The 13107-nt window shown below is 47.4% G+C and overlaps 1 protein-coding gene across 2 annotated transcripts in view; it reads right to left on the bottom strand.

The window, feature by feature from the left end:
• Positions 1-13107, bottom strand: part of RAB11FIP3 (RAB11 family interacting protein 3) — a 106946-nt gene that overhangs the window by 21780 nt on the left and 72059 nt on the right. For both annotated transcript variants that reach the window (XM_037157205.2, XM_037157206.2), the window contains exons 3-4: positions 10497-10588; positions 2420-2631 (exon numbers count right to left, since the gene is read on the bottom strand). In XM_037157205.2, the coding sequence (XP_037013100.2) occupies positions 2420-2631; positions 10497-10588 (304 nt within the window). The remainder of the gene's footprint in view (positions 1-2419; positions 2632-10496; positions 10589-13107) is intronic.

Here is a 13107-nt window from a genome sequence, read left to right as displayed (position 1 = left end):
CAGCAGGCTTTTATTTATTTATTTAAAAGATTTTATTTATTCATTTTTAGAGCGTGGGGAAGGGAGGGAGAGAGATATCAAAATGTGAGGGATACACTGATTGGTTGCCTCTTGCGTGCTCCCAGCTGGGGACCTGAGCCACAACCCAGGCATGTGCCCTGAGAATCAAACCAGTGACCCTTTCGATTTTCGGGCCAGCACTCAGTCCAAGGAGCCACACCAGCCAGGGCCAACCAATAGGCTTTTAACGGAAAGCCTAAGTAAACATTACAGTGATGTGGAGGTAAGCAGAGATTTCTCAAGCAGTGAAGAAGCGCTAACCACAAAAGGAAAACAGATTAAACTGGACTAGACAACAGAACTAAAAATGTCTGTTCCACAAAGGCGCCACCAGGAAACTGAACACACAACCCACAGACTAGAGAAAAGGTATCTGTAATCCACATACAGAATAAAGGACTCATATCTAAAATAGTTAAAGAAATCCTACAAATTAGCAAGAAAAAGATAGATTGCAGGACCAACAGACCCCTAGAGGCCAAATCCTACCCACTTATGTGCCACTTTGCACTTCAACAGCAGAGCTGAACAGCAACCATGAAGACCATACGGTCTGCAAGCCAAAAAATGTTTTATTATCTGGCCTTTCACAGAAAATGTTTATGGACCCCAACAATTAACAAATGAGTAAGAGACATGAACAGCAACTTCACAAAAGGGGATCTCCAAATGGGCAAAAAGGCAAGAAAAGATACAAAAGGTGCTCATCCTCAGGAGTCACCTGGGAAAAGGCAGTGAGAAGTATCCTACACTAACATTCTACTTCATGCCCTCCAGAGAACATGAAAAAAAGCAGACAATGCCAGGTGCTGCCAAGACAGAGAGTAACCAGCCCTGGCTGGTGTGGCTCAGTGGATTGAGTGCTGGCCTGAGAAGCAAAGGGTCCCTGGTTCAGTTCCCAGTCAGGACACATGCCTCAGTTTTGGGCCTGGTCCCCAGTAGGTGGTGCATAAGAGGCAACCACACACTTGACGTTTCTCTCCCTCTCTCTTGCTCTCCCTTCCCCTCTCTCTAAAAATAAATAAATAAAATCTTTTAAAAAATGACAGGGAGCAACCAGAACCCACAGCACTGGCAGACGTGTAACTACCACTGTAAGTCCTGATCATAACTGTCTGAGCGGCAATAAGCAAAGTAACTTCTAAAGCCGAACATGTGTATTCCAGATGTACCAGTAAAACACATGTAATGTTGATAGTTTTTTTCATAAAACCCAAACTGTTAACTACCCAAGTGCATATCAACAGTAAATTAAAAGGCTGCAGCCCTGGCTGGAGTGGCTCAGTGGATTGAGCGCCAGCCTGCAAACCAAAGGGTCACTGGTTCGATTTCCTGTCAGGGCACATGCCTGGGTTGCACCCCCATAGGGGGCACAAGAGAGACAACCACACATTAATGTTTCTTTCCCTCTTTCTCCCTGCCTTCCCCTATCTCTAAAAAAAAAAGCTGCAGCATGTTTATACAATGGAATGCTCTAATAATGAAAGGAAATGAATGCCAACTGTGCACAAAAATGTGGGTAAATCACATAGCCACAATATTAAATGAAAGAAGCCAGGTGTAAAAGGATACTTCAGTGTAATTATACATTATGTAGGGTGCAAAACCAGGGAAAGCAATGCTGCCATTACAAAGCTAGGGAGCCTAGGAGGGAGTAACAGGGGGCCCCAGGTGTGAGCATGTCTGTGCACCTTTGACAGGTGCGCTCACATGTCATTATGTAATACTTCAATTAAAGAGAAAAAATGAAAGAGTCTGTGAGGACCACACAAGAAATTAAATGAAATAAAATAAGCAAAATAGAATACAAAAACCAACGACTTCCAAGGTTGCTAAGCACAGTGGCTTCCATGGTAGCACAGGGCAAAAGCTATCATTCAGGTCCACATGAGCCACCAGCACCTCTCCTACCAGTCCCTGTTCTTTCACTGGTCCTCAAATGCATGGGGTCACCTCAGGTAGTAGGGGGAGAAAGGAGGTCTGATTAGGAAGGCCACAAAGATGAGGTTCTAAGATCCTGACAGAAGACATTTACTGAATATCGCATCTTGCCTGGTTTGTAAGAGCTATAATGACAAAATCCAAAAGACCAAGTTATTCTCCTAGAATTCCTGTCTCTGTAGTCAAAGTAGTTGTGCAGTGTTCATGAGTGCTGTCATCCACTGTCAGCAAGAGGGGCACTTCCTGACAGGGAAGGCAGCTGTGACCAGGATATTGCATAGGTCATCTCGCAGGGTCTACACTCTCTCGCATGTCCTGTGAGGATTCTAAGCCACTCTGACACAAACTCCTCCATGAACTCACCCTCCCATGGTACCTTATGCACAATACCAAGGCCTTGCTGGGGAGGATTACAGACCTGCCTGGGAACAGCAGCAGAGCACCATGGCCAGGCTCCTCCATGGCATCCAGGCATTCGGAGGGCATGACCGAGCCACCCGCACTGTCCATGTCTCCTTCGGGCTGCAGCTCAGGATGCACCAGGGTGCTTGTGTCCTCGTCGGTGAAGGTCTCGCACTCGCTGTAGGTGCTCTCGGAGCCCATGTACGCACTGTCTGTTACCTCATTGGCCTAGAAGAGAGTGCCAAGAAGTCAGTCCTGGCACCCTGGAAATAATGACGCCCACATGTGGTATTTGGTGCAATAAGGCCCAGTGTGCCACACAGCACAAGGCCGCTGTGGGAACAGAAATGAATGCGTGGAGGGGGAGCTCTCACATGGGAGAAGTCCCTACTGTATTTCTAAGCAGAAACATTAGCTCATAACACAATTAAATATGTTTTTAAATGAAAAAAAAATAGGGCCCTGGCCAGTGTGGCTTGGTTGACTGGAGCATCGTCCTACAGGGTGAAATGTCATGGGTTCAATTCCTAGTCAGGGCAGATGCCTGGCATGCGTGTTCCATCTCTCTCACACCGATGTTCCTTTCCCTTTCTCTCTCCCTCCCTTCCCCTCTTTCTAAAATCAATAAGCAAGTCCTTGGGTGAGGATAAAAAAAAAGAAAAACAGGCATATGTCCAAGTATGCAAGTCTACTGGAGTAATTTTTAAAGATGGTTATATAAATATACTTAGAAGTGATACAAAGCATCCCAACACATGATAAATCCCAGGAGAACTACCCATTTTGTGGCTTCTAGCAATACTACGATTTATATCCACAAGCTGGATGGTGTGGCTCTGTGGGCTGAGTGCTGGCCTGTGAACCAAAAGGTCACCAGATTGATTCCCGGTCAGGGCACACGCCTGGGTTGCAGGCCAGGTCTGTGCAAGGGGCGACTGACTGATGTTTGTCTTGCACATTGATGGTTCTCTGTCTCTTTCTTCCTCTCTCTAAAGTAAATACATAAATTCTTTAAAAAAGAGATTCTAGAATTATTTATATCCAAAGAATTAGCATTCAAAAATGTAAAAATATGCCTTTTTAATTTAACAAGTTACTATGAATACCAGTTCTGTATGTTCAGGGTATTGCTTTGAAATTCAATTACACGGTCTAACTTCAAAATACTAATTAATTATTTAATCAATTTATATTTATGCTCATTGGTTAAATGTCTACTTTCCCACTAAACATACCTTTATTTTTACCCATATGGACTCAGCACCTCAGCACAGGGCCGGCACACAGCAGGCAGGAAGTATTTGTGGATTGTACAAATGAAATTAAAATTAAAGAACCATTAAGCAGGCCACTTTTAATTTATAATCTCAATTTTAATTAAAAAGTAATTTCATTGGTTAAGAAACATAGCCAACATGTCACGCTTGCAAGATTCTGAGTTTAACAATTTGCAAACAGGTTAAAATTTCAGAAAGTAGCTGGAGAAACGTGTACTTTGTACTTGGGTTCAGGTATCACAGTGGTGAACAGTCTGCTCAGATATGATGTGGTAACAAAAAGTCGAAGTCCTGCCCTGGCTGATGTGGTGGCTGATGTGGCTCAGTGGACTGAGTGCCAGCCTGAGAACCAAGGGGTCACCAGTTCAATTCCCAGTCAGGGCACATGCCTGGGTTGTCAGCCAGGTCCCCAGTGAGGGGGCACATGAGAGGCAACCACACCCTGATGTTTCTCTCCCTCTCTTTCTCCCTCCCTTCTCCTCTCTCTAAAAAATAAATAAAATCTTAAAAAAAAAGTTGAAGTCCTTGGCTACCTTTGGAGGTGGCTAGAAGGTCTCATACAGCTGTGCCCCTGGGGCTTCCTGTCCTGGAGAAGAAAGGCGTAGGGCACTGGTCGAGCCAGAGGGGGCCTGGCGATGCTCATGAGAGGCTCAGGAGAGGCTCAGGTGCCCCTCAGCCTGCTGTCTACTGGCCATGGGACTCCAGACTGGGGTCTCAACAACTCTAACCCCTGTTGTGTCATCTGTAAAAGGTGGGGCTGCAAATGCTCATCTCACACGGTTGCGATCTATCAAGAGAGACCCCAAAGGCGGGTCCAGAAACAGAAAGTAAAAGGCTGTGAGGTTCATGTGTCACTGGTGGGTAGAATCCCTGCAGGCTGCTTGTAGGGCCAGGATAAAATAGGGAAGGACATGAGATGTACCTACTTAGGTGTTCAATGACATTACTCGTCTTTTTAATGGAAAACCCAATCTTCCTTGGAATCTAAGGCAACTAAGTTCACCTCAAAATCTGAAACCAGGAAATCACTTCCAGAGGTATGAGAAGTGCCAGTGCTAGGCAGAGACGAGCTACCTGGGCCAGGCAGGAAGTACCAGTACATCAGGAGGTGGCTCAAAGGGGAAGCCCAACCAAACAGGCACAAAATCCACGGTCCATTCCTGACATACTCTGAGGTGCAGCTGCTGACTGGTGACCCAGGTGGCACTGCTGGCTCACATGGGATGCTACCTAAGAACCACCCAAGGGCACCAGGAAGACCCCCACCCCAGACTTCCAACACTAAATGACAACGACTAGTCAGCTATTCAATACTCAGCTGAAAACTCTTCCAAGAGCACTGCTCCTTACCTGTAGGACAATCCCATGGACCTCCCCCACCTCTCCCTCAGTCCTCAGGCCCAGGAAGCAGGCAGGGCCCACATACCATAATCCTCACCACACATGACCATCGTGGGCCCCCCAGACATGACTGGGGACCCTCATAATTGGTTTTCTGTGGCGAACAAAACTTGACTCTTGAGTTCAGCTTTTAGAAAGTCAACCAGCCCTGACCAGAACGGCTCAGTTGGTTGGCCATCGTCCCGCAAAGTAAAAGGTTGCAGGCTCCATTCCCAGTCAGGGCACATGCAGGTTCCGACTCCTGTTGGGGTATGTATAAGAGGCAACCTATTGATGTTTTTCTCCTTCCCGTCCCCTCTCTTAAAAAAAATAATAAAATCTTTAAAATAAAAAAAAAAAAAAGCCAACCAACCAGCACTTCTAACAGATGCACGATGCTCCTCTCTGAACAGCATGGACCCCATGCCCTCGATGACAGCTCAGCATCTATAAGAGCAAATCAACTCAGCACCGAGCCAGCATTTGTCCCCCGTGAAGGGAGGAAGGTCCAGGCACTTGGGCCTGTTCATTTCACCTGCAAAAAACTGCCATCGATCATGCAGCTGAGGCCGGGGCTGGAGCTGAAACCCTCATGGAGCTTGGCCAGGACCGTTCAGGATGGAAGCAGTTCTCCGTTGACACAGGGAAAATAAGGCAGAAGCTTTACAAACCCGAATGCTCAAGTCAGGCACTCACTCACTCCATTCTGGGCATCTCTCCACCCTTTAAACAGATAGAGAGGGGAGACCACTCCTCCACTTTTACCTTCCTTTCTAAAGCAAACCTGTTCCCCCACACCAAATGAGGGTCTTACACAGATGAAAACTGTTCCCCACTTCACAAAAGGCTTTATGTTTGCACTTAGACTTTAATGTGCCCCAAATTATAAATAAGTGGGGTCATAGAAGTCCTGACCCCAAAGCACAGCTATAAACACTCAGACACCCCGGTGGGGGCACTGGTAAACAGCCTCTTATCTGGAGCTTCCTATGAAGACTGAGGGCACAGAGAGTGGCCCAAAGGGAACAAGAGACTGAGGGGCACCTAGGACAAAACCCAGGGAGGGCCAAGTGACCAGGAGGAAAGGGAGAGATCATTTCCCAAGTGCTGCCCAACCTGTGCAGCTCCTGAGGGCCAGTTTCTATTGGTGAAGGCTGCCCTGAATAAATGTCAGCCAGCAGGTAGTTCTCCAGGTCAGCTGGGTAAACACCTGTTTTTGAAGAGAGGCAGAAAGTTATTGTAGACCATGGTGCATGCTCACCCACAGTCTACTAGACACAGCATAAGAGCAGCGCACACACAGGCCCCATTTGTTCATACTAGGCACCCGACAGGACCTAGTTTTGCCCGAAAGCCCCAAAGTCTATGCCACCAACTATAAAAATGTTTACAAGTTACACGCGTTAAGATGAACTTACATGGAAATCTAAGTGCATCTCAGAAAACTTCAAGTTAATGTTACCTTTGCCAATTAACAAACAATCTGCCAACAGACGGACAAGGAAGGCCGTGTACAGAGCCACCAGTGAGGAACAGGCGTGGCCAGCCCTGCCTAGGGCCCCCTCTCTACAGGCTGCCGTCCCTCAGAGGGAAACTGACTGCTGGGCACAGTGTGAGCCTGTGTCCCAGCACAACACAGCCTCCTCTTACCCTCAGACTCTCACCCAGGCAGCTCTGCAGGCTGAGCCTCTGGCTCCATACACAAGCGCTAGCCAGGGCACGCTCCTGGAGATGGCCTCCCATCATACTGGATGTTCTAGGGCTTTCCATCCAGATTCTCAACTGACAAGTTGTGCTGGGGTTTCTGCCAAACCTGTGTGTTCACCTGAAGGTACATCACTGCCAGGAAAAAAGTTTAACCTGCTCCCAGACATGCTCTGTTAAACCTCCTAGCCTGGCGGCGGAGGGGTGGAGGACATGGGGGTGGGGGCGAAGTTCAAGAAGTATTCTTGCTGGCTTTTTAACAAACATATCTCAAAACAAAATGGCTTTTGTTCTTGACTCTCCAACCTTTCTGATAACAGTCTGCATAAAAGACACATTTTCCTGGTATTTTATTAAGGCAGCTCTTTTCTCTGGATGCTGGTAGTAGGAGAAGAAGGGAGGCACAAGGAGGCACAGAGCAGGGACAATTCTTACCAGTTCTGTTTGTACCCGCCCCATGACTTTTCCACCTCCTTCCAGAAACCCTGATACACGAGATCACCCCTGCAGTCCTCTAGCTCTCCATCCTCTACCTCACTCAGATTCTCAGACCAGGAGTTTTCTTCTCATTCTCTCAACATCAGTGAAAAACCTTAAGTTACCTCCTCACCTCTTCCCCTTCTAGACACACTACATCAGTGACTTTCTCCTGGGAGTTCTGTTACAGGCAACAAGCCAAAGGGATGCTCAGGGAAATGCTGGAGCTCCAGGACCCACTGAGCAGCCCCGGCAGGAAAAGACCAGAAGCAGCAGCCCGCTAGCAGTCCCCTGCACCAGGCCCCCTGACCAACACTGCTGCGTGTCCAGCCTCAAAAATCAGTAAAAGGCTTATTTATCTCTGAAGATCTTCAGCAGAGGGTCTCCAAACGTAGTGTTTGGACATAACACACATATTCTCTACTCATATTTTTATTGGACTTTTAATCAGTATACAGTGTACTGGCTTTTTTTTTTTTTAAAAGAGCAATCTTTCTGTAAGTTTCACAGTACCTAGTTTCAACTCCCCCCAAAATTACATCTAAAAACCTTAAAAAGCAGAAAAACACATGGAGAAATCTTAAATGCATATTACTAAGCCAAAGAAGCCAGTCAGCAAAGGCTATACACTCTGTGATTCCGATAATCTGGAAAAGGCAAAACTATGGGGACAGTGAAAGATCAGTGGTTGTGGGGATGAATCATGGGTCACAGCGCACTGTTAGGCAGTGGCACGACTCCATACGACACCATAATGGTGGGAACTGACATGGTACATTTCCCTAAAACCACAGACTGCACCCCACACCAAGAGTGAGCCCTCATGTAAACTGTGCACACCAGTTAATAATAATCCATCAATACTGGTTCATCGGCTGTAACAAATGTACCACATTAAGGCAAGACGTTCATGATGGGGAAAACCGTCAGTGTGGGGGGTGTGTACTGGCGACTCTCTTTCCTGCCTGCTCCATTTTCTGTAAACTTAAAACTGCTGGAGTATAAATAGTATTAATTTTTTTAAGTAACAAAGAAACTTAGAAAAAGCATTTCCTCCATTCTAAAAAATTAGGATCTAAAAGCCTGAAAAGCATTCCTTCGGCATCCTCTGAAACGTCAGGCCCCCACCATGCCTTCCCAAGGCAGGAGGCAGGGGCTGGCACAACCTCAGGGCCAGGACCACAGAGGTGGGAGGGCCAGTCAGTGGGCTAAGAGGGATCCACCCACTTAGAGGACAGAATGGGGCCATGGTCACACAGCACCCTGCCTGCTCTACCCAGGTATCAGGAGAGGCAGCCCCCCTACAGTGGCTCACTCTCAGACCAAATGGGAACTTTTGAGTACAAAATGTGTTGATGCCTTTTACTATCCTGAACAGTTTCCTGTGTCTGCTATATCGAAGTACCATAAACTGGGCAGCTTAAAACAATAAGGATGTATTCTTTCAGTTCTGAAGGCCAAAAGCCCGAAATCAAAGTGTCAGCAGGACTGAATTCTTCCTTCCTGTCCCTTCCAGTATCTGCAGGCTCCTGATGTCCCTGGGCTTGTTGCTGCATCACTCCAGCCTCTGCCTTGGTCTCCATATCGCCTCGTGTGTCCCCTCCCTTTCTCTTCTAAGGACACTCCACTCAGCATGATCTATCTGATCTTGAGATCCTTAACTTCATTATATTTGAAAAGACCCCTTCTCCAAATAGAGTCATGTTCATAGGTTCTTTTGGGGGACCACCATTCAACCCATTATACCCACCTACACATAAAATATTTTAAAAAATCGATGTAATGCCCTAGTAGAAATATGAGGGGAATAAAACAAAGGACACTGATGATTGATTAAGTGTGTGCACTGGGAGACATGGATGCTGCAGTACTAATGGGAAGGTAATTCTGCAGATGCTCCAAACAAAAAAGGAAGGCTCTCCTGACCTAGCTGCATTCCTGGAAAATTCCAAGATGCATCAAACCACAGAGTTTTCCTACTCAGGCCACGTAAGCAGCCTCTTCACAGTTACGGGAGTGAGCTGTTCATCTGAAAGCTGACATGTCAGAGTCACGCACACTCGAGGTCCCCCACCTGGCCAAACTATGCCTTGCAGTCAGTACAAGTCAGCCTCCACAAGTCAGGTCGGAGCCTGGCCCCGCCCAGTCACACCCAGAACACAGGAGACAAAAGGCGATTGGCTCCTGCCTTTGTGGGGGAGTGGTGCGTAGGCCCAGCTGGTTTTTTGGGACAAATGTGTGAAGAGCAAACATGCCCAGGTGGTCTGGGGGGTCCTGTGCTGCCAGAGATGATAGTCAGGAAGTGAGCCTGCATTATCTGGGGTCACACCAATACCTGGGGCAGCTTCTCAGAGAAGGGACACAGGCACAGAAGGAAAGCAGTGGATCCTATGGTGAGTTAATACGCAGAGGGACTTTCAGAAACTATTCTGTGCAACCCTCTCATTTTACAAAGGAGCTGAGGCTCAGAAGTCTGCCATGCAGGGTCCCAGCCCACTGGGTCCCAGCCTAACCCTGCTCCTCTCACTGGGCAACAGAGCGCTGAGGGGCTGGAGGTAGCTACCAGGGCCTTCCCCAACAGCTCTTCAAGGACTCAGTAATTTCTCATATATTTTAAAAGAATAATTCCAGATCCAGCCACCTCGGCTCTCCTGGCATCTACCGCCTTGCAACTAGTGGAACACAAAGCAGTAATCTGTCTTCTGTGGCTGTGTTCACAGACCTTCCCGGAGCCTTGACAGAGGAAGAAACGCCCAACATTACTGGCAACACCATGTAACCACTGCAGCCCTGACTTTTTCTGGGGGCAGGGAGGGGTGCGGTAGAGCAAGGCATTAGTCAAAGGTCCCTAGCAGACCTAGAAAATGGTTTGGAATTTGATAAAATTAAAATCTCATGATGAGTCCCCTGCTCTATCTAGCCTTGCTTGGCAGCCTGAGAGAAGGTGACAGCATCACCAGAGACACCTAACTGCTCAGCTTGTTACTCTACTAACAACAGGCCCAGGGGCATCTCCTGCTAAGGGTCTCCGGTGTATAATATTCACAGTGGACAGCCACCGACTGTGTGCTGTAGCCACAAGCCCCCAGTGCCCACCAACCACAGCACCCCCCACAGTGTACACAGGGCTGCAAAGTGAGCCCTGCCCTGCCCTTCCAGCCCAGGGAACCACGAAGCGAAGTGGGACTTCAGAGTGCACAGAGGAGGAGGTGTAACGTCAAATTCCCTCTGAGCTCTCTCATGAAAATCACTTGCCTCAAAAGTAACGAAGTCCTCGAACTCATCAGGGCAGGCCTGTGGCCCCTCGTCCTGGGCAGGTACAATGCTGCACAGCTGGCCATCAGAATCTGCGGGAGAGAAGACCCAGACTCAGCAGGTGACCCAGACCATCTACGGAGGTCAAGGGGGAAACTACATGAATGATCAATGGAGCCTGGAACGGCTGTGAGGGAGGCAGGGGGCAGTGAGGTCAGCACAGGAAAGCAGGTCTCCCACCGAAGCAACACTTCGTGCCAGAGTTCCCAGGCGGTGGTGTAGAGGCCTAACGGTAACTATTTCTTCAAACAGATGGACAGCACTGTAAACGAGAAGGAGCACAACCAGCTCTGTGACATTGCTTGTGGCTTTAAAAAGTATCAGAGGCCAAACTTGACTTTTTGAAAAACTGCACAGGTTAGGGAGGCGTGGGTATGACGAAACAGTACCAAAATAACAATGCCTTGTCCTCAGTGCTGGACTCGCGGGCAGTTTTTATTTTCTTCCTTTTTGCTTACGTTTATCTTCTACAGAAAATGTTTATTTTTATAACGTGAAAAAGTTTAAAGGAAAAACAATCTTTGCATGATGGATAGACTGTAATTCTGACATCAGCAACAGAAATACCACTTTTCTCAAACACGACCAATCCGCACAAAGAAAAGGCACTGGCGCCCTGGCTGGTGTGGTTCTGTGGACTGAGCGCCGGCCTGTGAACCAAAGGGTCACCAGTGGGATTCCCAGTGAGGGCACAGGCCTGGGTTGAGGGCCAGGTCCCCAGCTGGGAGTGTGCAAGAGGTAACAGACTGACATATCTCTCGCACATTGATGTTTCTCTCCCTTCCTCCCTCCCTCCCCTTCTTCCTAAAAATAAATAAATAAAAACTTAAAAAAAAAAAAGAAGGAAGAAAAGGCACAGTGTCCTGGCCATGTTCAGGTATAACACTTTCTAAAGAGCATGCAAGTGATGGAGGCATGAGTCATGATGTTGCCTCACTACTGTGATGCTGTCATTTCATAAAAGCTATTTTCTGGTCTTCATGCCCAGTCCGGACACAGAGCTCCTAAGGAGTTGTCACTCATCAACAAGCCCCTTTCAACCTCACCTGGGTTTAAACTAATGGAGAATGGGAGCTAGTTAGGGAAACTGACCTGATTAGAGCTGGAACTTTCAGCTTTGCCCCAACCTCTTTGTTAAGGGAGGGACTGGAGACTCAGCCAATCACCAATGACTAATCATGTCTATGTAATGGAACCTCCATAAAAAACTCAAAATGACCCTGGCTGGTGTAGCTCAGTGGATTGAGCACGGGCCTGCGAACTAAAAGATCGCGGTGCGATTCCCTGTCAGGGCACATGCCTGGGTTGCAGGCCAGTTCCCAGCAGGGGCCAGTTCCCAGCAGGGGATGCACCAGAAGCAACCATACATTGATATATCTCTCCTTCTCTCCTTCCCTTCCCTTCTAAAGATAAATTAAAAAAAAAAAAAACCTCAAAATGAGGTGGTTTGGAGAGCTTCAGGGTTAATGAACACATTGTATCGGGAGAGTGGTGCACCCCAAACTCCATGGGGACAGAAGGCCCTGCGTTGTGGACCCTTCCAGGCCTGCCTATGTACCTGTTCACTGTAACCTTCACCATAAACTGGTGATAGAACTAAGGTTTTCCCTGGGTTCTATGAGCCATTACAGAAAATTATTGAACCTGAGGAAGGAGTTTTGCTAGACAGAAGTGTGGTTTTGCTAGACAGAACCTGGGCACCTGAAATGGGGCCTGTGCTAATAACCCTGAGCAGTTGGTATCAGAATGAATTAAATTATAAAACACCCAAGTGGGAACCATGGAGAATTAGAGAATTGCTTGGTGAGGAAAACCCACATACTGGGTGACAAGGTGTGAGCAGAAAGCAGATCACATAGTACTTATTCAAAATGTATCAGTCACTTATTCAATATATTTGACACACTCTAATACAACATCAGTCACTTAGTTATTTAAAAAGCGGCATAGAATCTTAGAGGGCCAAATGGAAGAGTTGGCCTCCCTGGACACTCCTGGGGAGAGACTACTTTGAAATGGCCCTTGCTGGCTTCCTTGGCCAGAGGGCATTCTTCTTTGGCAAATGGACCATGCGGGGAAAATGGTGCCCCATCCCCAGCCAGGTTCTGAAGGGTCGGTGCTTTGAAGTCACTACGATTGCCATTGTAATTAATGGGGAAGGAAGAATGAATGTTGAAGGACTCTCACCACAGAGCAATAGCTGGACACATGGCTACTCTGTTCAGTTTCTAAAGAGCTCTCCCGATTTAAATAACAATACTACTTTCCCTCAACATTATTACAAATTCAAGCATTTATGCATTCAGTGATTACAAGGCACCTCGGTCAATTCAATACTGCTTTGCAGTAGGGATTAAGGCCCTTATCCAAAAATCCCTTATGTGGCTATTGTTTTGCATTGTTTTCCCTGGAAGTGTGGCTAAATACCTGAGTGCCTCAGACTACAGTGTAAGTGGAAGAGCCCCAGGGCTCGGCAGCCTGGATTGATGCAGAGGGTCAATGGCCTTTGGCTCCGGCACCTGCGGCCCACCAAGCAGGCTGACAGCTTTGG

The sequence above is a fragment of the Artibeus jamaicensis genome, unplaced genomic scaffold, assembly GCF_021234435.1.
Source record: "Artibeus jamaicensis isolate MK-2021 breed Jamaican fruit bat unplaced genomic scaffold, CSHL_Jam_final contig_700, whole genome shotgun sequence".
In the NCBI taxonomy this organism is placed as follows: domain Eukaryota; kingdom Metazoa; phylum Chordata; class Mammalia; order Chiroptera; family Phyllostomidae; genus Artibeus; species Artibeus jamaicensis.
This window is presented reverse-complemented; position numbering and strand designations above follow the sequence as displayed.